Source organism: Miscanthus floridulus, chromosome 2 (genome assembly GCF_019320115.1).
Source record: "Miscanthus floridulus cultivar M001 chromosome 2, ASM1932011v1, whole genome shotgun sequence".
Classification (NCBI taxonomy): Eukaryota; Viridiplantae; Streptophyta; class Magnoliopsida; order Poales; family Poaceae; genus Miscanthus; species Miscanthus floridulus.
Window position 1 is genome coordinate 144016419 of NC_089581.1, and position 23808 is coordinate 144040226.

At 46.6% G+C, this 23808-nt stretch overlaps 2 protein-coding genes and 1 long non-coding RNA gene across 3 annotated transcripts; 2 read left to right on the forward strand and 1 right to left on the reverse strand.

Moving 5' to 3' along the window:
* The first annotated feature begins 228 nt into the window (after window positions 1-228).
* LOC136539954 (probable serine/threonine-protein kinase PBL15) lies at window positions 229-2199 on the forward strand. The gene is made up of 2 exons (XM_066531941.1): window positions 229-1244; window positions 1344-2199. The coding sequence occupies exons 1-2, from the start codon at window positions 653-655 to the stop codon at window positions 2069-2071; spliced, it is 1320 nt and encodes a 439-aa protein (XP_066388038.1). The 5' UTR covers window positions 229-652; the 3' UTR covers window positions 2072-2199.
* Window positions 2200-7700: 5501 nt separating this feature from the next.
* On the reverse strand, window positions 7701-10083 carry LOC136539955 (uncharacterized). The gene is made up of 3 exons (XR_010779789.1): window positions 9635-10083; window positions 8870-9104; window positions 7701-8007 (listed from the first exon to the last, which is right to left on the reverse strand). It is a non-coding gene; the product is annotated as an uncharacterized lncRNA (long non-coding RNA).
* A 5013-nt stretch (window positions 10084-15096) lies between these two features.
* LOC136539956 (uncharacterized) lies at window positions 15097-17089 on the forward strand. The gene is made up of 6 exons (XM_066531942.1): window positions 15097-15238; window positions 15313-15382; window positions 15455-15604; window positions 15694-15908; window positions 16025-16084; window positions 16171-17089. Exons 2-6 carry the CDS (start codon window positions 15330-15332, stop codon window positions 16209-16211), a joined length of 519 nt encoding a protein of 172 aa, XP_066388039.1. The 5' UTR covers window positions 15097-15238; window positions 15313-15329; the 3' UTR covers window positions 16212-17089.
* Window positions 17090-23808: the final 6719 nt, after the last annotated feature.

Consider the following 23808-nt stretch of genomic DNA (forward strand, 5'->3'; position numbering starts at 1 on the left):
CATATTTGTCGTCATTTTCATTTTCTGCTTTACCAAAAAATACGAGGAAATCTTAAAAAAAAAAAACTAGCCCCTAGTAAACATGGGTTTTCCACTTCTCATTTTCACTATCCCTACTGATTGGGATACGTGGGTCTTCGTAATAAGTTGTCATTCCTTTTACGGGAAAAGGGAAATTGTCAATGTAAAAAGGTGCGGTATGTATACGCTTCATCGAAAATATCCTCTGCACTTTCTGCAGAATTCCACGTCTCTTGCTCGGCGACGATGATCACATCAAACAATTGGAGCGGCCGGGGAGTACTAGAGGTGAGCAAGAGACAAGCCAGTGCTGAGCAGTGCACGCAAAAGGCGAGGCCCATGCTGCCATAAGCGCACAATTGCCTGAATCGGGGGAGTGGTTCGGAGCAGTTGGGTGCTGTGCTGTGTTGGAACGGTTGGCGCCCTCGGCAGCTCGGCCTCTCGCTTTTCCACCCCTCTTCCTATATTATGATCCCCACGCCTCCCGTGCCACTCTCTCCATCGGCATCCATCCACTCTCGTCCCGTTCCGCCGTACGTACCTGAGCTCATTCCCTCCACCTGCTCACACGCACGCTAGCTACTTCCGGCGCGGCACAGCTGTTTAGCTAGCTCACACACGCACGACTACGATGCCGAAGCCGAAGCCGTGGAGGCCGGTGCTGGCGTCGGCCACCAAGTGCTGCGCGGCGGAGGACGCGGCGGTGGCCCCCGACGGGCTGGCGCGGTGCCGGCCGCAGCAGTCGGAGCTTTCGCGTCGGCTGGCGTCCTTCCGGCGGCTCTCGTCGCTGGCCAACAGCCCGGCGTCGTCGGCCACCACTACCACCATGGCGGACAAGGACGGCAGCGTGAAGCAGCAGCAGGGCGGCGGGGAGATGGCGGGCCCGCTGCAGCTGCACTCGTTCGGCCTCGGCGAGCTCCGCGGCGTGACGCACGACTTCTCCAGCAGCTTCCTGCTGGGCGAGGGCGGCTTCGGCGCCGTGTACAAGGGCTTCGTGGACGCCGGCATGCGCCCCGGTCTCGACGCCCAGCCCGTCGCCGTCAAGCAGCTCAACGCCGCGGGCTTCCAGGGCCACCGGGAGTGGCTCGCCGAGGTCATCTTCCTGGGCCAGTTCCGGCACCCGCACCTCGTCCGCCTGCTCGGCTACTGCTGCGAGGACGAGGAGCGCCTGCTCGTCTACGAGTTCATGCCGCGCGGAAGCCTCGAGAACCACCTCTTCAGGAGTAGGTGTCCCTGGTCACCATGGTGTGTTGCTCTCTTCAGGAGCCACCGACTTGGCTTGACTTGCTCACCTCGATCTCGATCGTGTCTGCACTCTGCAGGGATCTCGGCGACGCTGCCGTGGGGCACCCGACTGAAGGTGGCGATCGGCGCCGCCAAGGGCCTTGCCTTCCTCCACGCCGCCAACACGCCGGTGATCTACCGGGACTTCAAGGCCTCCAACATCCTCCTCGACTCCGACTTCACCGGGAAGCTGTCGGACTTCGGCCTCGCCAAGATGGGTCCCGAGGGCGAGGACACGCACGTGACGACCCGGGTGATGGGTACCCACGGGTACGCGGCGCCCGAGTACGTGCAGACGGGCCACCTGAACCTGAAGAGCGACGTGTACAGCTTCGGCGTGGTGCTCCTGGAGCTCCTCACGGGCCGCCGCGCCATGGAGCACGTCCGGGGCCGCACCGCGCACGCGGAGCAGCAGGTGAAGCTCGTCGACTGGACCCGCCCCTACCTCAGCGGCGGCAGCCGCCGGCTGCGCTGCATCATGGACCAGCGGCTGGCGGGCCACTACTCCGTCAAGGGCGCGCGCGCCGTCGCGCAGCTCGCCGTGCAGTGCACGGCGCAGCAGCCGCGGGACCGGCCAAGGATGGTCGCCGTCGTCGAGGCGCTCGAGAAGCTGCAGGGGCTCAAGGACATGGCCGTCACCGTCGGGCTCTGGCCCGCCACCGCGCCCGTTGCTGGCAGGAACGCCATCTCGGCGAAGATCCGCGCCGAGGTCAAGGGCGCCGGCGCTGGGTCCCGGCGGAGGAGCGCGTCCTCCAAGCTGCCTTGATGGATCTTCGACGATTGGTCCGGCAGTGTCACGTCGTACGTACGTGTCGTCGTGTACCGGGGTGTAGGAATCTTTCAGTATTGCATAATGTGCCCGCGTGTGTGTATATAGTATCGTACGTAAGATCTATACTACCGTATAGGCCGGTTAGGCGCCGACATTTGGTGAGGCAGCGAATGGTCATGCGTGATCCTCCATGACTCACTGTACGATCCATACATATTTTTGCTGCTCCTGGATTCATCATGGTTCATGAAGCGATCGTTTTGTTTTGCGAATACATGTACCAAGATACATACAGCTTGTTTTCTTCACATCCATGTCCGATCGTCTGTATATCTCTTGTGTGTGGACAGACAATGCGGATAGGAACGAATTGAAGTTTCTACAATTCTACTGCTGCGTCGTCGTCGGCGGCGACGACGGGTGCTGCTTCAGAGCACGCACCTACGGATGGAGCAGTATTTGCTCCGTTGCGGCTGCGTCCAGCATTTCGTTCGAATTTCCGACAGGAGCAGCATAGGTATCTATCTATTCAACTATTCAAGCGACAGCAACGGCATCGATCGGAGCAATGTACGGGACACTGGAGTGTCGTTCTCTCGACGGCGACGTTGCTGCTACGCGACGACGACGGCGACGGCGGACGCCCCGGCCCGGCGAACATCCATCGGCGCGGCGTGTCACTGTAGCTTCCCGGCCGGTCTCGTCGAGAGTCAAGACTTGATCAGCCAGCGTAATCTTCCACGGCTTTACCTTTCTCCCACAACGGGATCGACGGGAGACCCACGACGTACGGGTCTCCGTGGATCTAGCGCCATATCTCGCGACGAGGTCAATCTGATCTTTCCGCGCGCACACGTACAAAGACTGCCTAGCAAGCTATCGCGCCTATCAGTGAAGATCTGTGTGATGAATACTAGCTAGTGTTATGGTGTACCAATACACACTTTCTGAAAAGTGCACTCACAAAATCAGCGACAAAAATACATATATACCTTAAGATCATAGACATCTGCATTGACACGCAAATTATTGTGGAAAAGTTTGACCAATTGTGAACTACATGGAGAAGAGACAAATTGCTTCTTAGAATTTTGCGATTTATTTGTCTCCAAATTCCGAATGTCACCATTGGAGACGATATTCTGGCTGCTGGAGTCTCCAACCCATCAACTCTCTCTTGAGGTTCAAGGTTAGGATTTTAGGTTTGGTATTGAATTTTAATCCATACTTTTGTGGGGGTATAGTGTTGTCCTAAACGCTAAATAATAAACAGTCGGTCGCTTGCTGTTTAGTCATTATTCAGTCTAAATAGCCACTTAAGCGGGCAAAACGGCCGATTAAACGAATACGTCACACAGTTGTGCAGCGTTCAAACGGTGTATAATCGTGCTAAACAACCATTTGGACGAACAGTGTATAGGAGTAGTTCTAGGCTATAGAGAGATGTAGAGCGAGGAAGGTCTGCAAGGCATTAGGGCGGCATCCACAATGGTGGTTGGGCAGGAATGGCGGCAATAGCATCATGGTCATAATGGTTTTGGACTTGGGTTGGCCATAGTGGACGACAATGGCTCTAGCGACAGAGGTGGCACCGAAGATAGACATGGGGCATTTGAGGTTGGAGAGCATATATCCTGATATCCACGCCTGGTGAAGAGGATCGAAGAAGAGAGCACAAATAAGAAGAGGTAAAGCACACAAAAAAGGAGCAACACAATTTTGAAAAGTACATTTTCAAAATTTGTGAAAAAAATAGTTGAAGACCATGGACAATAATTGTGTTGACACACTACAGGTTATTGTGAAAAATTCAACCCTATGCATGGTGACAAAGTGCTAATATTTTTTTCTTAGTACAAGACAAATTCTCTCTGTTGTGCACAAAGAATATATAGTCATTTTTTGAACGAATTTTGTGTTTCAACATGTGCATAAAGGAATGTAAAAGGACGGGGTTGGGGTCGGCAAGTGAGCCCGTTCTTAGAGCATGCCCAACGCAGGCTAACAAAGATGGTGGTCTCGGATAAAAGTTGCTATCATGTTAGATGATGAAGACTTGAGGCTATCAATGTTCCTAACGCAGGCTAACGCTTCCACTCTTTCACGGTCCCACGAGTCTGTACTTGTAGCAGAAAATTTGCATTAGCTTTTGTGGCCAAAATAGACTGCCAGTGAGATGATTCTATTCCACAACGCAAGTCCACAGTGAGTACTTCTGCATTTCGTCAGACCAAGCTATGTTGCTCCTGCAGGTTGCTCTGCCGCTCTGCGGAACCGTCACTAATGCCGATCTGGACCTTGAGGGCTTCGGTGGCAGCTGGGACTATACAACATGCCGCATTAGGGGTGGCCTTAAGGGCGTTGTGTTTGTTTCGGCTAGAGATTCTAAACAAACAGCTTTTACACTATGGATTGCAAGAGCCAGAAGGTTAAAAGCATGGCAATACGAATGCTAGCTAGTGTTTTGGTGGATTATTGTTGTGGGAGCACCTGTCAGGGTTTGTACCAATGGTCGCTGCAGGTAATTTGAAGTCACGATTCACAAAAGCCACACAGTCCAAAGCTGAAACAAAGAACCGCGCGCACTCCCTAATGGACCGTTTGAAACGGAGTTTGATAAGACTGCTTGGAAGGCACGGGTTTTAATTACCTGAAAAGTAGGAGTAGCTCATTTACCACATGAATGAATTTTACACGAAGCTCCGATCCACGCGTTCTTGCTCGATGATCTGGTCATCAGCGAGCCTTGCCTCCCAAAAGCCGGGCATCTCGAAACAGCAACAGTGGCGTGTTCCTCCGGGTAGCTCGGACTCGGAGGGGGCCGGGCCAGGCAGACGCGGGCGTTGCTGCGTCTGGCGACCCAGCTGCGTGGAGACAATTACACAAACCGTGCGAGGCACAGCACAACCGCACACAGGCGACGCCGATGCGCGCGAACCCGGCCGCCGCGACGGCGAGAGCTCGCGGCAATCTCCGCGGCGGATTGGTCCGCATGCTGCTAGCCGACTCGCGACCGCCTCTGCTTGGGTCATGAGTCCACGCTGCGCCGCACCGGTCGCAGGGCCCCGAATGGCAGCGGCACGCACACGTACAGGTGGTGACTAGTGAGTTGTTGGAAAAATCACGGTTTGCGAGTGGTGACCGTCACGCAATGCTAATGCTAGAGGTGAGGTGACCGGTGACATCACGCCCGCCGCCTCTCGCTTTCCTGAGAAAAATTACACTAACGGCCGCCCGCCACAGTCCTGCTCCTTCAGCCGAAACAGGCAGGATCGCTAGATCCTGCAGCCGCCACATTCCGGTCGATCCTTTTGATATTTCTCTGCTGATTTTTCGCCCACGTGAAAATTGAAAATTCAGTTTCCTGGCAGTGATCTCACATGACCTGATTTCTCGTTCATTTAGGATTCCAAAAAAGGTGTAGTGACTAGTGAACCATGATCACAGATCACTGCCCATAGGTTTCAGACAACTGACCAGATATATACTTATAGCGGCAAAGGCACTGAAAGCTTTGGCAACATGTGCAAGAATACACGCATATACACTATTATATGATAACACCGTCCCTTTGCGCGCGGTCACCATCTAACAACCACGAAAGAGAAGATACGATACTACTATGCATAATACATTCGCTGTAGTACCATGCTTGCATCCATGAGAATACAAAGCAAACATTGACTTCCCTTTATTTGCTGAGTCTCATCCGCATGTAATCTTTAATTTTTTTTTGAGAAAGCTCACTCTTTTGGCTGATCAATTCCATTCAATTGAAGCACAACAATTGGTATATTAGCGTCTCAGCCAATGTCTGGAGGGAATTTCGTATTCCTGCATTTTAATCTTCATGTCCAATGCCTACAGAACAGAAGGGCCGGTGTTGGATGGCCCAATCCACGTGCTGGGCTGGAAATTTAGTTCATTTGGGCCGTCGCGAACGGGCCGTACAGGCAGTAGAATCAACGTGCCTTGCTATGCTTTTGTTTCTGTACCCGTCCGGCGATTCCCCTAGAATCATTAGCTAATGGAATGGAATTTTGCTTCATAATGTTGCCGTATATGTATAACTTTTAATATGAAATGAACAGGCAAGAGATCTGACGACCCGTTTGTTTCACGACAAAATGTAACGTGGTTTGATTACTGCAGGTAATAGATTCCATTATTTATTTAATGTTTGTTTCCGCCCTCATGGAACGAACCACACGGTACAAAATTGATACAGCTCCAGCCTCAGCTTAGTCAGATACGAACTCAGTCGTTTTCTCCGGCAGTACTGTTTCCTTTGCATTTCCATCACTACTCCAGCAGTCCAGCAACCAAACGCTAGCTGACTGTTATTAGACATGTAAGCGGCCTAGCTCATGAGCCGGTTTAATTTGTGGGTTGCTACTAGTCTACTACAACTCGTAAGATTAAGCATATATACAGGTTCGTGTGCAGTGTAGGAAATGTAGTCGTGCCGCACCCCCATAGGCCATACACTAGGGAGTACGTAGTCGAGCTATGACTGTGGAAAAAAGCTGCTGTGGGAAAAAGCTATGGAAAAGCTACTATAGGCTGTAAGTTGTAGAAAAGCTAAAAGCTGTTTGGTTAAACAAGTATAAAATATACCTTCTATCTTTATCTCTCTTGAAACAACTATGGAATAGTTTTTTATTCCACCAATTTAAAAAAGCAGAAAGTCAAAAGCCAAAAACAGAGTCAAACCAGCTTTCAAAAATATAGTACGAAAAAACAGTTACTTCTGAAAAAGCCGCCTCCAAAAGTAACCTCTTTGGTTGGGCTTTTGGCTTTTGGGGTCAAAAGCCAAAGCCAAAAGCCAACCAAACGGAACCTAGGTTGTGTTTGGAAAGTAGCCAATCATACAGGAAGCGAGTAGTCACGGGAAATGCTCTCCGTCGTTATAGGTGGCGGAGGAGGAAGACAAAGGGAGAGGAGAAAGACGAAGGGCTACTTTGGCAGCCGTAGGTGATTAACCCAGGAAAGTAATCGGGTGGGAGGAAATTTTCTAGACAAGGTAATCCTCGTCCACCTGCTGGGGCATATCTCCGCATGGGGTAACTTTCCCATTGCTATTTGAAAGCTTTCCTAGGGAGATAATCAGTTGCTATTTGAAAGCTTTCCCAGGAAGATAATCACCTATTTACGTGTTGGTTGATAACTGTTGGCTTGGACAAATCAGCAGTATGTATGCATGACACTACCGAAAACAGTAACTTTGCTGTGTGCTATAGGCACTCGACAAAGACAAAAAAAAAAAAACACTCGGCACAGGCTTTACCGAATGTAACACTCGGCAAACAGCACATAACATCTACAGTGTCGGCAAACAACTATTTACCGAGTGTTTTTTATCGCGCACTCGGCAAATGTTTTACCGAGTGTCAAATTTGACACTCGGCAAAAAAAGTGGTTTGCCGAGTGTTTTTCCAAAATACACTCGGCAAAGGATTATTGTTTGCCGAGTGTTTTTGAAAATTACACTCGGCAAACCTATTTTTCAAAGAAAAAAAATAATTTTTTTTCTCAGCATACCATTATTGTTTGCCGAGTGTTTTTAGGAATTACACTCGGCAAACCTATTTTCCAAAGAAAAAAAATAATTTTTTTTCTCTGCATATTTCAGTTTAATAGCTGTCATACAAAACACTCTTAGTACAATTATCAATGGTCAAACCCATTTAAACAATTATCAATGGTCAAACCCATTTAAACGATTATCACAATTAATAGTCTCACGTTGCCTATAGAAAAGCGATTACAATTCGACATGTAGAGTATTAGTCATTAAAAGGCAACTGTATATTCACAGATTCTAACATTTCACCAACATCTATACATCAGCGTCTATCGCCTAGCTGGTCCAGACCTTCTGAGCTCTCCAACAACTCCAGCCACATCTAGCCATCATCTTACCATCTGGTCTACATGAGAGAAACAAAGAATCAGCTTATGCATCACAAATCATAAACCAGGAGGTTACAATGAATTGAAGGTCACACTTTTTTTAACAGATGGTTCCAAATAAAAACTTGAAAGCAAGATAACTTTACTTTGCAGAATGTGTTTTCTATTCAAAGCAAGACTAACCAGCTACCAGCCAAACATGATTCAACCAACCAATTATCACACACAAATAAACAGAACATTTCGTCTTATCTTCTAAAAGAACATTTCATCCTTATAAAGACTAGTCATATTCCTAGTTGTGTCCAACAAGTATCCTTAGGAAGACCTACTGGACAGACAACGCAAGCAATGGTGACACAGGTGAAATCTAATCTCTGAAAAAGATAACTTGTGCAATACTAGTACACTACTGAAAGTTGTAACTTCATTAACACATATTTACAAATAAAAGGATAAGCATGTTTGGTTAATAATTGTTAGGAGTTACTACAGTTCTGAAATTAATACAAATTAAACATGAATATTTAAATAGTTCATATGTTCAACAGATGATAACCATGTACTGAAGTCTGGACTGTCCAGAGTCCTCACAAACATAACACATAATCTTTATATGGTAAGACACATAGTTCAGAGAGCACAAATCATTTCAGGTTAATTGTAATACCATGAGAGTGTGAATAAAATGTGTGGAACTAAAAGGAAAGGTATTGTTTTCTATTGATGACTACTACAGACCCTACAGTACAAGGCCACCTCATTTCAAGGTTACAAGATGTGAATAACCTGAGCATGGCGGCAATTAAAAATCAATGATGGATCCTAAAAAATAATGGTGCATGTACACAAGTTAGAGATTTCTTAAAAAGTCTTTACCTTGCTAGAGTGGTTTATTATCAGCTAGCAGCCAACATAGCTACCTGCAGTCCTGCAAGCATCAAACATGTTATGATGGCCATAAGATTGAACCTGATCTCACTCTGTGAGTAGCGCTCGATCCTTTCTTGAATAACTGGCTGCACCATCCGTAGCCAATCAAGGTCATCAGCACCACCGCACTGCCCAAGATTTACAGGCCCTTCCTTCAGCCCATCCAGCTCATACAGGATATCTTCAAAAGGTAAATAGCTTATGAAATGGTAAACATCATCATCCTCAGTCGCGGCTCTCTGCTCATCAGAAATAAGCAAGTGTAGAACAAAATCTCACTCAAGGCCTCTCATTTGAATTTGAGTTGACAGTTGCATAAAGGTAAAAAAAAAGTAACTATTGACAACAAATTATCAGTTATTCTTCTTTAAACTAAACTGCACGTCTTCACAATCTTGTTGACATACAAGTTTACAATCAGCTACATGCCATATATTAACTATGCTTATCCTATACTGAACGAGTGCAAGTGATGACTGATGATATAAGTTGTTTTCTCACGCTACTATTAGGAACGGTGAAGAGCACATGCTGAATGACTTAAAAGATGATGACTCTAAAGGAAAATTATCCCCTTGAAGATAAAACGCGGCACAGGCTTACTGGAAAATAAAACGCATATATAAAGATCAGGTCGCAGCTTGCAACCTTGCAGTTTCTACAACCAAATACTTCAGATCGGGAATGGAGATAAGGGCCATGGATCTAGACCTGCTGTGCTGTGCTGTCGGAGGCGAGGTAGCCATGGATGCACAGATGAAGCCAGAGAGCAGCGAGCTGAAGTCCAGCTCCAGGTCGAGGTCGAGGTCACCGGCAACCGCCCCAACGGCCTAGAGGTCGACGTCACCGGTCGGAGCCCTGCAGGGCCACCAGATGCAGTGGGCTGCGGCCGTGCGGCAGTGGAGGTTAGGCCGTCGGCGTTGGGGTCGCCAGCCTGTGCGCTGCTCCCGTGGGATTGAGCCGCGGCGGACGGCGAGCAGGGGAGTACGCGAGAGGCGGTGGCGTCGCGTACTCGCGGCAGAGAGGGGAGTACGCGAGCGAGGCAACGGGCAGAGCGCCAGGCGCGTCGCGTGTTCCCGTTGCGGCGGCGGGGGGCAGGGGGCGGCGGCGGCGGCCGAGGGCGGGTGTGCCTGTGTGGCGCGGGTGGGTGTGTGCGTGTGTGCCTGTGTGCGGCCCGATGCGGGTACATGAGTGGGGGTTTGCCAAGTTTCTTTGTCGACAAATCTAGTTTTTTTTTTATTTTCTTTTTTTTCCATAACGTATTTTTTTAAATTTGTTCTAATGTACTTTAAAAATATCTTGTCAAATTCACTCAACAATATATATTTGATTTTCTACGAATATTATTCCATTATTTCATGCAGTTATAGCTCAAATTCAATTATATCATTAAAATTATATAATTGCACTTAATAAATTAAAATTATCAAACGGATCCAAAAAAATTACCAAAATTTCACGTGAAACAATCTATGTTCACTATTGGCTATACAAAAAGTTTTAAAGTCAAACCCCAATTTGACCGTCACTTTGACTCCAAATCTTACCGAATCATTCTTAACGCTACGATTCTTCTTCTAAGATGCTTCGGTTTGTAAACATCATACGTGACAAAACGTGCGAAACCTTATCAATTTTTTTACCACAGCCTCCACGTATAATATCATCACATCATGACAAATCTCATGATTTTTAAACTTCATTTGCTTTTTTTAGAATTTAAAAATTATTCGGCCACACGTTCGTGGTCGTGTTTCCTGAACGAGATGTTCGGAATTTCTTTTCATTTCGAAGGTAAGGCCTCACACTGGACTCAATAACATGACTATCATTTCCTACTCATTTTATTCTATTATTTGAATCACTTGCACTTCAAATTTGACTTAAACCAAAAAATTTCTTGAAATACAATAAATTAATTAAATATAGCAAATAGATCCAGAAATATATCAAATTTTAACATGGAATACCACATGTTATATGTGCAGAGTAGAAAAAGTTTGAAGGTCAGAAGAGAAGAAAAACTTATTTCTTTGCCGAGTGTCAAAAAAACACTCGACAAAGAGCTTGTTTGTCGAGTGAAAAAAAAAACACTCGATAAACCCCCTTCTTTGCTGAGTATTTTTTTGGTACTCAGCAAACCCCCTTTTTTACCAAGTGCAATTATTTTATCGAGTGTTTTTCGCACAGCACTCTGCAAAGAGCTTGTTTGCCGAGTGTCCGAAGAATTGCACTCGAGAAACCCCTTGCACTCGGCAAATTGACTGTTTCCGGTAGTGTGAAGGATCATCCGATGATACATATGTTAGATAAAAAACATAAAATGCTAGTGAATAAGAAAGTGAGTAATAACATAAGAAAACATGCTAAACAAAGGACAGAAATCCTAGGATATAACAAATATCTCAAAAACTAAAAAACAAAGGTCACATTCAAACTACGCATGTTGTCCAAACGAAAACGTTAGATTCTTTCTTAAACCAAAAACTAAAACATGCAAAACTCAAATTTAACCAATTTTTTTTTTGACAATATTTGTCTGCACTTTATGAAAATTCTATAAGACGAAATATGTCACAGGTCTCTCCATACAAATACATAGATAATTAAAATATAATATAATCTGAGACTATCTATCGTAATCAATTAAAAATTTGACACTTTTGCAGCTTCCTCAAACTTACCTTGTTTGTCTATTAAACTCCTGCAGATACATTGAGTAAAAATTAGAGTAGAGACTACATAATAGTAAGGTTGCAAAATCATATCATTATAAAAGAATGTAGCAAGAATGTCAGACTGAATGTTTATCAATGGATTGATTATAAGGTCTGAGTTGCTATCTGGATGCTAATCTAAACAGGGTTATTATTATGAAATCAAGGAATTATTAACAGAAATTAGATGGAAAGGAGAAATACCTACTTATCATTATAAATTGGAATTGTGTATGGCGCTATCAAATAATGTATTCCTTACTGATCAAAGATCTAATATTAGTAATAATTTGAACCAAACAAAAATACTAAAGAAAGTTGTTTGATATATCACTAAAACTTAGCTTTGAACTATGAAGTTCATATCTGAAAACAATTCGAACAAATCTATAGTATCAATCTTCTTGGTATATCAAATGGCCTTGTTCAAGTTAACTAACATACCAGGATCAATAGTTTTGAAGCCATTCAAATTTGCCAAGAGACAACAGTTTGCTAACTCTGAAGGTGAATCTTGAATTCTTAATTCTATACCAAATTTACCAAACTTTAGGACCTTATATCTTACAAAGTGTTCATAATTCGCTATTGATCCATAAACCAATATAGTAGCTCATCGAACCAGAAATACTTTTGTTAAGGCTGACTAAATTATTTACACATGAAATCAAGAGAGAGATTGGAGGGGGTAACTTGAGTGAGATTATGACTGAACTCGAGTTCAGTTAGCACCGACGGCGACAGTCTGCTCTGCCACGCAGCTGCTTCACCTGCTCACCGCTGAGCGCCACCGCTGAAATGCGCCGCCCTTGCTCCCTCGACACACGTACAACTGTTTTGTTCCTCCAACTCAACACAAACAACCAGCTGCTATCGAAACCTAGATCTACAAGGGCCAGTGAGAGGAACAGAGAGAAGAAACCCTAGCAGAGACAGGGAGGTGCGGATGGAGGAGGTTTGGGATTCACCATGTGGAGGCGAAGGTGCTAGTAGAGGAGACGCAGCGGAGGCGACGACAAAGGGGACGATCCATGGTGGCGACGGCGGAAGGGGCGGTCTCAATCGAGGTGGAGTCGGGGAGGAGCAGCGATGCGCGATGCGTCGCGACTCGTGAGACAACGGGCAGGGAAGCGCAAGCGCTCCCGCCCTGATGACTCGTGGCTTCCTGCCCCGTGGAAATCGAAGGGCGGATTGGGGTTGCAATTCCGCGTTTCGTGGACTTCAAAATGGCACTAGGAATTGGCCCAGGGGAGCTTGCCCCGTGTTTTCCTAGCCCGGCGGGATTCTGTGCTGCCAGAGTAGCCCGAAGAGAGATGGGAACACACCGGGATGCCAGCACCAGTGATATCACAATAGTCATGTCATAACCGTGTACGTCACGCCTTCTAGGAATACATTGTTTGGCCATTATTGTTGCATCTCTATATTTATGTCTTATAATCTACCTATTTGATTCGGGGCATGTTCGTTTGATTAGGAATAGGGCCCAGAAATAATTCTAGCCCCCCGGAGAGATTCAATAATTTGTACTCACTTTGAGGAGCTGGGAGAAAACCGAACAGCCCTTAATTGAATAGCTAAACGAGTCGAGCATGGTTGGAAAATTTCGATCACAGGAATGATTGGGAAATTTCAAAGGAATTCAATTCCACAGGGAGGAAACACACACAGTCCAGGAAACTTTTTCGGGTTGCAAGGGGCCGTGCTGACCGGGGATCTACTGTAGCGGTGGCCCCCTGTAGCAGTGGTAATACATCATGATTGTGATCTGAGCCCTTCGTCACGGAAAGGCCTTGTACCTTGTCTGGCTTTACTCCTTCACAACACAAGTCAGAGAATCCACATTGGTCATGTGTCGTATTTCGCGGAGCGCGATATGGAAGGTGCGTGCGACGACCGACTGACCGAGCTTGTAGGAGACAAGATTTATTTAAGCCGCGAGCAATACGACGTGGACCGAGCGATTAGCAGGTCCGGTAGTAGGATCCTTGAGCTCGCACGGGCTGGTGGGCAGCTGCCGGAACCAGGACTGCCAGTGAAGTTCCTGGCTTGATCCGCAGGAACAGGACAGCGGGAGAGGCGGACAGGCGGCCGCTCACCATCTGGCTGTCTCTGTTCACTGCTCATCGGCTCGTCGCCCGACTCCGCCAGTCAACTTCGGTGGGCGGTCGTCGACCCCGCCTGCCCACGGGCCCCAGATGGAAGCGAGATGGGGTTAGGTTACTCACAATGCTAGAAGTATGCCTATTAATTTATGTAGATGCTACGTATAAAAATTATGTGATTGAAAATCACTTTCTGTGATTGAAAATCAAAAATTCATGGCCACGAGGGCTGCTCAGAAGGTCTGACCGGCTCTAACTATGACTGAGGATCAGTTGCGCGAGCTTGTCAGTGATTGCCTGATCCAGGAAAAGGAGATTGCCGAGTGGAGAGCTCTAGGCCAGCATTGGGTCCCAACTCTAGGCTCTGGTGAGATTGTTCTTTTTGTCTCTTTTATTCGTGCTGGACTCTGCCTTCCTGCCTCTGCTTTTCTTCATCGCTTTCTCAATTATTTTGGGATTAGCTTGAACCATCTTACTCCCAATGCTGTCCTTCATCTTTCTGTTTTTGTTCATCTTTGTGAAATTTTTCTTGGAATTCCTCCTTCTCTTTCTCTCTTTCGTTACTTCTTCCGTCTGAAGCCTCAACCCCGCAGCGATGACACCCATGTTCTTGGTGGCTGCGGGATTCAGTTTCGTCAGGGTCGTAAGAGTAGATTCTTTGATTATGACTTGGTTGATTCTGTGAGGGATTGGCGTGCTGACAGGTTTTATGCCGCCAATATGATTCCTCCTCTTGCTGTTCATTCTGGTTCTGGTCCCGTGGTTAATGACCGATGGGAAAAGAATCCCCTGACGGTGGATGAGCTCCAAGCGATCAAGCCATTTCTTGAGAGGATATGTGCTCTGAAACAGCAAGGCTTGACCGGCTTCGGTATCGTTTCCAGTTTTCTTCGCCGCCGTGTTCAACCTCTGAAGGAGCGAGAGAACTACGGTTTTAAATACTCTGGAGCGGAGGACCCTTCTCGTATGGTCCCTGCCCTTGAGTTGACTGGTGAGGAGGTGCTCGAGCGCCTTCAGAAGATGTTGAAGGGAGTAAGCGTCGTCCCGCATACTGTCCCTGAGTATTGTGCTAACAACCCGCCTCCTGCTGTGAGTTGTTTTTTCTTATGCTGGTACTTTTCGTATTTCCTTTGCTGTCTCCACTTTTCGCTTAATCTTTCTCATCTGGTTGTTTTACTCTTTTATAGGAATTGGGGTGTAACTTCGTTGATCCGATCCCCTTGATGACTACCCTGCCATTGTGGAGCTTGGGGAGAATCTTGCTGGGGCATCTTTAACCAGTAAGTTTCAAACCACCACGATGTTTCCTGGTGTTTCTTCCGTAGTTCTTGACACATATGTATAGTATGTTCCTCGTCCAGTTCCTCGAGCTCCTCACAGTGTCGGAAAAAGGGGGCGAGCGAGTTGTTCTTCTTCTGGTTTGTCTGCCACCAAGAAGTCTCGCCAATCGAGTACTCGTCCAGGTACTCAAGTAATAGGTAGCGTGCTCCTAGGTGAGCATATTAATATGTTTTGTCTTTTTGTTGTTTGTTTTTGTCTCTAACTGAGTACTTTTCTTATTTTTCAGATGGCGCTGTGGTTGCCATGTTTGAGAGTGAGGAAGATGAGGATGATGATGCGGCCCTTGTTAAGCATCGGTGAGTTGTTTTCTTGTTTTTCTGCTGTTGAACACTTCTTTTTGTTCTAACTTTGACCTTGTTCTCTTGTAGTAAGCGATCGTCGACCTTGAGTTCTTCTGGAACTCCGGTACCGACCACGCCACTCCTGTTGCAAGGTGGTGGTGGTATTTTTGCTGCTATAGTTCCCCCTCTAAGGTCTTCTGTTGGTCTTGGGGGTTTTATGAAGAAGAAGATAGCTAAGTGAGTGAATCCTGGTTATGTTTCTTTGCTTCTGTTTTCCTCTTCTCTGATTCATATTCTCATCGTCGATTTTCCTTATCATCTTGTAGGCCCTTGCCTTCCCTTAACCCTCAGTCAACTTCTTATCAGTCCTCTGGTGCACCCCTGCATTCTGAGTCTTGGGATTCAGAATGTGCGGTCGACAAGGTGGCTGTGAGGGGGACAGGGTTCTCTGGTGATCCCGCAGCTGCTGATTTGCTGGCTCCGGAGGTGACCGTGGCCGTGGTGGTGGAGCCATCTGAGGAGGTAGCCGGGGCTTCCCAGGGTACGACCCTAGTCTTGTTTTCTTTGCCTTGGCCAGCTTCTCCCTCTGCTCCTCTTCCTAGTGGCGTTCAGTGTTTGGATGATGATGTGGTGTAACAATTCGATGCCACTCATCAGTTGTCAGAGCTGACCGCTGCCTAGGGAACCTTCGTGACTTCTTTTGGGGAAAAACTCCAGGTAAGTTTTTTCTAAAGTTCTTTCTTTGGATGTTCGTCTTTCTTCTGTTCTTATGTCTTGTTTCTCTCTCTCTCTCTTTTGCTCAGTCTTTTTCTTGGGATCATACCGGCTTCTTTTTCTCATCTGAAACCGAGAAAAAGTTGTCTTATGAGGTTAGTGCCCTAAAAACAGAGCTTGACCTCTATCGGGCTGAGATGGAGACTGAGCGTCAAACGCACCAAGGGCAGGCTCTCCGTGCTCGGGTGGTTGAGGCGGAAAAGCAGAGGGATGCAGCTATCTAGGAGGCCTTGAAGAATGTGGAGGCCATGAAGAATGAGTGCAATGGCATTACGGGTTCTTTTTGTTTCCTCTTATATTCAAATTTCCCTTTCTGCTGACTTGTTTTTGGTGCCTGGTCTAGCTCTCCGAGTAGAAAAGTAGAAGCTCTCGGAGGGTATTGAGGAAATGAAGACACTTGCTCGCAATAGTCACAACAGGGCTGAAGAGTTAATTACTCGTGCTGAAGAAGAACTTGCGCTTACCAAGTTGATTAAGTGTGGAGCTGATAGGGATCTTGTGCAGGTCTAAAAAATAGTTGAAGTCTTGACTGGTAAGTTGGCGACGACTACTGAGAACTGGAATGCTTTGTGGAAATCATTTCGGTCAGTAGCCGATCTTCTCCGGACTCCATCGGATGATGGTCAATCTTGGGCTCAGTTTATTCCCCAAGTTCCGACCCATTTCCAGGAGTTTGTGAAGAGGTGCGCCCAACTATGTACCAGAAATGTTCTTGCCTAGGTCGGAGTTCTTGCTCCAGAGATGCCTTTGTCCAAGATTGCAGAGGAAGCCGAGAGTTAAGAATATCTGGATGCCGTTGAAAAGATGGAGCCTGAGGTCGAAGATTTGGCCAGGAGGATTGTAGATAATCTTAATATTGTTATTTCTTCTCCTGATGATGATGCTTGATGTATTTGACCTTTGTACTCCAGCCTCTGTAATATAATATTATACTTCTTTTTGAATGAAGATCCTTTATTTTTCGTTGATGTCTTCTTTGCCTGGATGTCTTTGATTTTGTCAAGTGCTTGTCATGCTTTCGTCTGCGCCGTGTAAAAAACTCGGTATTTGTAGATCGTTATCTTGACAAACTTTCTTGATTTGTTGAGTGCTTGTCTAGCTTTTGTGTAAACAACTCGGGGTAAATAGATCTTTGTCTTTACAACCTTTTTGTTCTTGTTAGTACTGAAAAGACTTAGGACCAGCGATCTCAAGCATCTTCAGCTTCTTCTTTTTAGCTTTTTGCTTAACTCGAGATGTGGCCAGCATCTGGCTCTTTCCCTGGTTGTAAAAACATCTTAGGATCGGTTCAGGTGTTAGCTTATTAGCTACCCTCATCGGCGGGCTCAAGCATCTTTTCTACTCTTTTGCTCTCAGCCAGTATGCTCAGGCGTAATTTCAGCCATTTTGCTTTTTGGATCGGGTGTTAGCTTATTAGCTACCCTCATCGGCGGGCTCAAGCATCTTTTCAGCTCTTTTGCTCTCAGCCGGTATGCTCAGGCGTAATTTCAGCCATTTTGCTTTTTGGATCGTGTGTTAGCTTATTAGCTACCCTCATTGGCGGGCTCAAGCATCTTTTTAGCTCTTTTGCTCTCAACCGGTATGCTCAGGCGTAATTTCAGCCATTTTGCTTTTTGGATCGGGTGTTAGCTTATTAGCTACCCTCATCGGTGGGCTCAAGCATCTTTTTAGCTCTTTTGCTCTCAATCGGTATGCTCAGGTGTAATTTCAGTTATTTTGCTTGCTTTTTTGGTTCAGATGTTAGCTTATTAGCTACCCTCATCGGCGGGCTCAAGCATCTTTTCAGCTCTTTTGCTCTCAGCCGGTGTGTTTAGTGAAAACAACTCGGGAAAAAGTCATAATAAGACATCTGTTTGTCGAGGAACACCATCTTTATTGATCATGAACGTTTACATGCTTAGTGAAAACAACTAGGGGAAAGCCATAATAAGACATATGTTGTCGAGGAACACTATCTTTATTGATCATGAATGTTGATCTCTTGTGGCTTGTATATATGTTCTTCCTTGTGTTGTTTTCATGCGTAGAATCTTCTTAATTGGCTGATGTGCCATGTATTGTTGACTTATTTTCCATCTTTAGTTATCAACTTGTATGTGCCTGGTCCGATGACTTTTGTGATAATAAAAGGACCTTCCCATGGACTGAGTAGTTTATGGCGTCCGTCAGTTTTTTGTATTCTTCTTAGTACTTGATCTCCGATTTGGAGTGATCGAGGTTGGATATTCTTGTTGTAGTGGCGTCTTAAACCTTGGAGGTATCTGGCTGATTGAAGGGTAGCATTTACTCTGACTTCTTCTGTACTGTCGAGTTCTAATCTCCGGGTGTGTTCTACTTCTCCTTCGTCATATTGTTCTATCCTTGGTGACGTCCAGATCAAGTTAGCAGGTAGTACTGCTTCTGATCCATAAACTAGGAAGAAAGGTGAGTATCTGGTGGCTCTGCTTATTTGAGTCCATAGCCCCCATACTACTTTGGGTAATTCTTCAATCCATTTGGATCCATAGTCCACTAGTTCTTCATACAATCTTGGTTTTAATCCAGCTAGTATGAGTCCATTAGCCCTTTCTACCTGTCCGTTGGCTTCTGGATATGCGACTGATGCGTAATCTTTGCCGAAACCGCAATCCCGTGCCCAACTTTGGAATTCTATAGCTGTAAAGGGAGAACCCAAATCTGTGATAATATGATTGGGCATGCTTAAGCGGTGCATAATGTCTTGGATGAACTCGACTGCTTTGGCTGTACTATATTTTACGAGTGGTTTGTATTCAATCCACTTGGTGAACTTGTCAATTGCTACAAAGATGTACTCGAAACCGCCCTTTGCTTTCTTGAGAGGTCCTACTTGATCCAGCCCCCAGCAGGAGAAAGGCCAAGCGGGAGGGATGCAGATCAGATTGTGAGCTGGTACATGAGCTTGTCTTGCGAACATTTGACAACCTTTGCATTTTCTGACGAGTTCTTCTGTGTCTTTCAAAGTGGTTGGCCAGTAGAATCCGATTCGAAATGCTTTGCCGACTAGTGTTCTTGAAGCGGCATGATTTCCACAGCAACCTGAGTGTATTTCTTCTAAGATCTCTTTGCCTTTTTCGAACGAGACACATTTTAGGAGTACTCCTGATGATGCGGCTCTTCTGTATAGCTTGTCCCCTACTAGGACGTAGTTCTTGCTTCTGCGAACAACTCGGGTAGCCTCCACTTTATCTGTTGGCAACTTATTCTCTTCGATGTAATCGATAAAAACCTAGGTCCATGAGGTGGTGATTACCAAAATCTAGGTGCCTTTAGCTAGGAGTTCATGGGTTATCTCACCGGGTTATTTGATAGAGGGAGCTGATAACTCTTCTATGAATACGCCGGGTGGTACCTTCGCCCTGTCGGACCTAAGCTTGGCGAGGACGTCTGTCACAATATTAGAGTCGCGCAGGATATGTAGAATTTCCAATCTTTGAAAATGTTTTTCGAGTTTTTGTATTTCAGCACAGTAGGTGCCCATGTTTTCTTTGGTGCAGTCCCAATCTTTGTTGACTTGGTTGACGACTACCGCCAAATCGCCATATACAAGTAATCGCTTGATTCCAAGGGTAATTGCCACTCGGAGTCCGTGGATGAGGGCTTCGTATTTTGCTTCATTGTTTGTAGCTTGCCATAATATCTGAAGGACATACTTGAGTTGCTTTCCGTCTGGAGAGATGAAGAGAACGCCTGCACCGGCTCCGCCTAGCTTGAGTGATCTATCAAAGTACATCTTCTAATGGTCAAGGATGGTATTTGACATAGGTTGTTGAATTTTTGTCCACTTGGCAACAAAATCAGCAAGGGCTTGAGATTTAATTGCCTTCCGTGGGGTGAAATTGATATTGAGAGCACCAAGTTCAACTGCCTACTTAGATATGCGCCCTGTTGCGTCTCTATTGTGTAGGATGTCTCCGAGTGGGAAATCTGTCACCACAGTAATCTTGTGGCTTTCAAAATAGTGGCAAAGCTTGCGTGAAGTGATCAGAAGGGCGTAGAGTAGTTTTTGCACATGCGGGTACCAGATTTTTGATTCTGACAGTACTTCGCTGATGTAGTATACAGGGCATTGTACCTTATATACACGCCCTTCTTCTTCTCTTTCTACGACTATTGCTGTGCTGATCACAGTAGAAGTTGCCGCAATGTATAGCATCATGTCTTCGTTTTTCTTTGGAGGTGTGAGAACGGGTGAGGAGGTGAGGTATGCCTTGAGTCTTTTGAAAGCTTCATTGGCTTCTTCTGTCCACTTAAACTTGTCTGTCTTCTTTAGTAGTTTAAAGAAAGGTAACCCTTTTTCACCGAGTCTTGATATAAAATGATTGAGGGCCGCCATGCAGCCTGTTAGTTTCTGTACATCCTTGACACTTCGAGGAGGGTCCATTTCTGTTATGGCTCGAATTTACTTGGCGCTGGCTTCGATTCCACGATGACTGACCAAGAATCCGAGTAGTTGTCCGAAAGGAACTCTAAATACACACTTGTTTAGGTTCAATTTCCACCTCCACCTTTTTAGGTTTTTGAAGATTTGCTTTAAGTCTTCAATTAGTGTGTCTGGGTTCTTTGTTTTTACTACTACATCATCCATGTATGCCTCTACGTTTTCGCCGATCTGATCACCAAGGCACGTTTGGATAGCTCTTTGGTATGTGGCACCAGCGTTCTTGAGTCCAAACAACATGGTCTTGTAGCAATAGGCACCGAACGGAGTGATGAAAGATGTCTTGCTCTGGTCTTGTTCCTTTAATGCGATCTGGTGATATCCTGAATAGTAATCAAGAAAGGATAATAGGGCAGATCTTGCTGTTGAATCAACTATTTGATTAATGCGTGGTAGCCCGAACGGATCTTTCGAGCAGTGTTTATTGAGATCTGTGTAGTCGACGCAGATACACCACTCATCCATATTCTTTTTTTATACTAGAACTAGATTTGCTAGCCAATCTGGATGAAGGATTTCTCTGATGAATCCGGCTACCATTAACTTTGTGATTTCTTTTTTAATTGCTGCCTTTTTGTTGGGTGAGAATCGTCGTAGCCGTTGCTTCACAGGCTTGGAGCCTTCATTGATATTAATTCTGTGCTCAGCCAACTCTCTTGGGACACCTGGCATGTCGGCCCCAAGCGAAGATATCTTTGTTATCCCAAAGAAAGCTGGTGAGCACGAGTTCCTATTTTGCCGAGAGGTGGGCGCTGATGGTTGCCGTCTTGGAGGGATCCCAGGTGCCCAGGTCGATTTGCTTGACGTCGGTTTCTTTTGGTGGTGCAAGGATGCTGGGCTTTTTAGCCGGTATCTCTAGTTCTTCTGGGCTCATTTCTGCGGCAATAGTGGCTATTTCTTTTCTACCATTGGCGGTTTGTGCTTTTGCTACAATTTGAATTGCCTGAACATCGCAGTCAAAAGCGCGCTTGAAATCACTTTGAAGGGAAAGGACTCTGTTGGGCCCTGGCATCTTAAGCAATAGGTATGGGTAATGTGGTATCGCCATGAATTTTGCTAGTGTGGGCGCCCGAGGATTGCGTGATATGATGAATTGAAGTCTGCAAGTTCAAACTTAATGAATTCTGTTCGGTAGTTTGAGGGAGTTCCAAAAGTAACTGGTAGAGTGATTTGTCTAAGTGGCATGGCTGCCTTGCCGGGTACTATCCCATAAAAAGGGGTGCTCATTGGTGCAATCATCCCGGCGAGTTGTAGTCCCATCTTCCTTAGCGTTTCTGAAAAAATGATGTTGAGTCCGGCTCCCCCATCGATTAGTACTTTTGTGATAGTCATACCGGCGATAGTTGGATCTAGAACCAGTGGGTAATGGCCTACGTTTCCTACGCTAGTCCATTGGTCTTCTTGTCGGTGTTTCGTACAAGCACCGGCAAGTAGATTTATAGTAGTGCGCGTTAGGCTCGGATGGTGCGCTAAAGGACACAAGATTTATAATGGTTCGGGCTGAATGTCCCTACGTCCAGTTTGTTGCTGCTCATGTTATTAGCACCGAAAACGGTTCGTAGTAGGGGGTACAAATGATCAAGAGAGGGACTGGTCCCAAGTCTCTGATGGAAGGGTTGAAAGGAGGCCAAGAGCTTGATCCTAGCTTGACTGTGTGAGTGTTGTGTATTATCCCATCAAAAGTCGGTCCCCCTGTTGGAGGAAGCGCATCCCCTTTTATAGATGAAGGGGCTAGCTTTACAAGGGTGAGGGCTTAGGATGCGTACTCTACCTAGTCTTGTGGCTCACGTCTACCCAGCCTGGTTTCTCATTCTGATGGGTGCGAAGGATGATAAGCGCCTACAATACTGTTGATGCCCCTGTAGAATGTCAGGATGGTTACAGAATACTGCCGTGCGCAGGGTATGGGCTGCAATACAGTGGTTTTGACTTATGAACCTCGCCCAGCCTTGCTCCGCATGCCTCTTGGTTCCTATGAGTCTCTATCGGAGGGACGCGGGGTTAGGGTCCGGAATAGCGCTGTGGGCAAGGTCCTTTGCTTTGGTGGACCCAAGGGGTCGGGAAGCGGGCGCCGCTCCCTTGGGTCCATAACGTGGTGACGGCATGTCCGTCATTTGTGGAGATCGCAAATCCTTTTCTGGAGTGTAGTGGTTGTCGTATATCTTCGTCGGGTTCCGTGTCCCAGAGCTGAATGCGGCGCCTACAACTCTACAGGGCGAGGAGCACGCACCTGTAATACCTTTCGAGCTCTGTGGCACCCGGAAGGGTCTAAAGCACCTGTCCCGTTGTTCCCTAGCAGTACCTTTCCTGCCAGGGCATAGGGTATGGTCCTTGAAGCCGTGGTTGACCCGAACATCTTGTCTTGCCCTATACCCATCATCATGAGGGAACGGGGAGAAGTTGTCAGGTAAGACAAAACCAGTCTTTAGACATCGAGCAGGGCGAGGCTCATTCTCGGTCGTCGGGTGAAGCAGAGACCAGTCCTTATCTCTTGGGCGAGACCGAGCCCGCCCCTCAGGGGTCGGGCGAGGCGAAGTCTATCCCTCAGCCCTCGGGCGAGGTGAGGTTGGCCCAAAAGGCGTCGGGCGAGGCAGAGACTAGCCCTTAGCCCTCGGGCGAGACTGAGCCTGCCCCAAAGGCGTCAAGCGAGGCGGAGACTAGCCCTTAGCCCTTGGGTGAGACCGAGCCTGCCCAAAAGGCGTCGAACGAGATGGAGACTAGCCCGTAGCCCTCAGGCGAGACAGAGCTATCCCAAAGGCGTCGGGAGAGGTAGAACCAAACTCCTATCATTCGAGCAAGGGACGTTACGATGCCCTTATCCGTCCAGAAGTTTTTAACGTTTGGCGGTTATTGGTTCCACCTTTTGGGGTACCCCGGTATTAAGTCCTCGACAGTAGCCCCCGAGCCTCTAGGTGATTTGGATAGAATCGTCTAGGGGGTGTTTTTGATTCCATAGGAGTTATTGTGCCAGAGGGTGCGCGCGAGCGCACCCGATGGGTGTAGCCCTCGAGCCCCTAGGGGATTCGAGTAGAGTCGCCCGAGGGGTAGTATCGAACCCTTCGCGGGTGATGCTGAAAGGCTTGGTTTTTTATCAACTGGATATTTTTAAGGGAATCGTGGTGTTTCTTTCGTGGGAATTTTATCTAGTGTTGACCCGGCTATGACCCGACTGCAGATCGAGGCCCTAGTGATTCATGGGCCTATCCCT

Bases quoted from the DNA above. Each gene is read 5' to 3' on its own strand.
- LOC136539954 (XM_066531941.1), top strand. From the start codon at position 653: ATGCCGAAGCCGAAGCCGTGGAGGCCGGTGCTGGCGTCGGCCACCAAG. The intron at 1,245-1,343 runs GTAGGTGTCCCT...TGCACTCTGCAG, and splicing joins CGAGAACCACCTCTTCAGGA to GGATCTCGGCGACGCTGCCG.
- LOC136539956 (XM_066531942.1), top strand. From the start codon at position 15,330: ATGTTTGAGAGTGAGGAAGATGAGGATGATGATGCGGCCCTTGTTAAG. The intron at 15,383-15,454 runs GTGAGTTGTTTT...GTTCTCTTGTAG, and splicing joins GCGGCCCTTGTTAAGCATCG to TAAGCGATCGTCGACCTTGA. The intron at 15,605-15,693 runs GTGAGTGAATCC...ATCATCTTGTAG, and splicing joins ATGAAGAAGAAGATAGCTAA to GCCCTTGCCTTCCCTTAACC.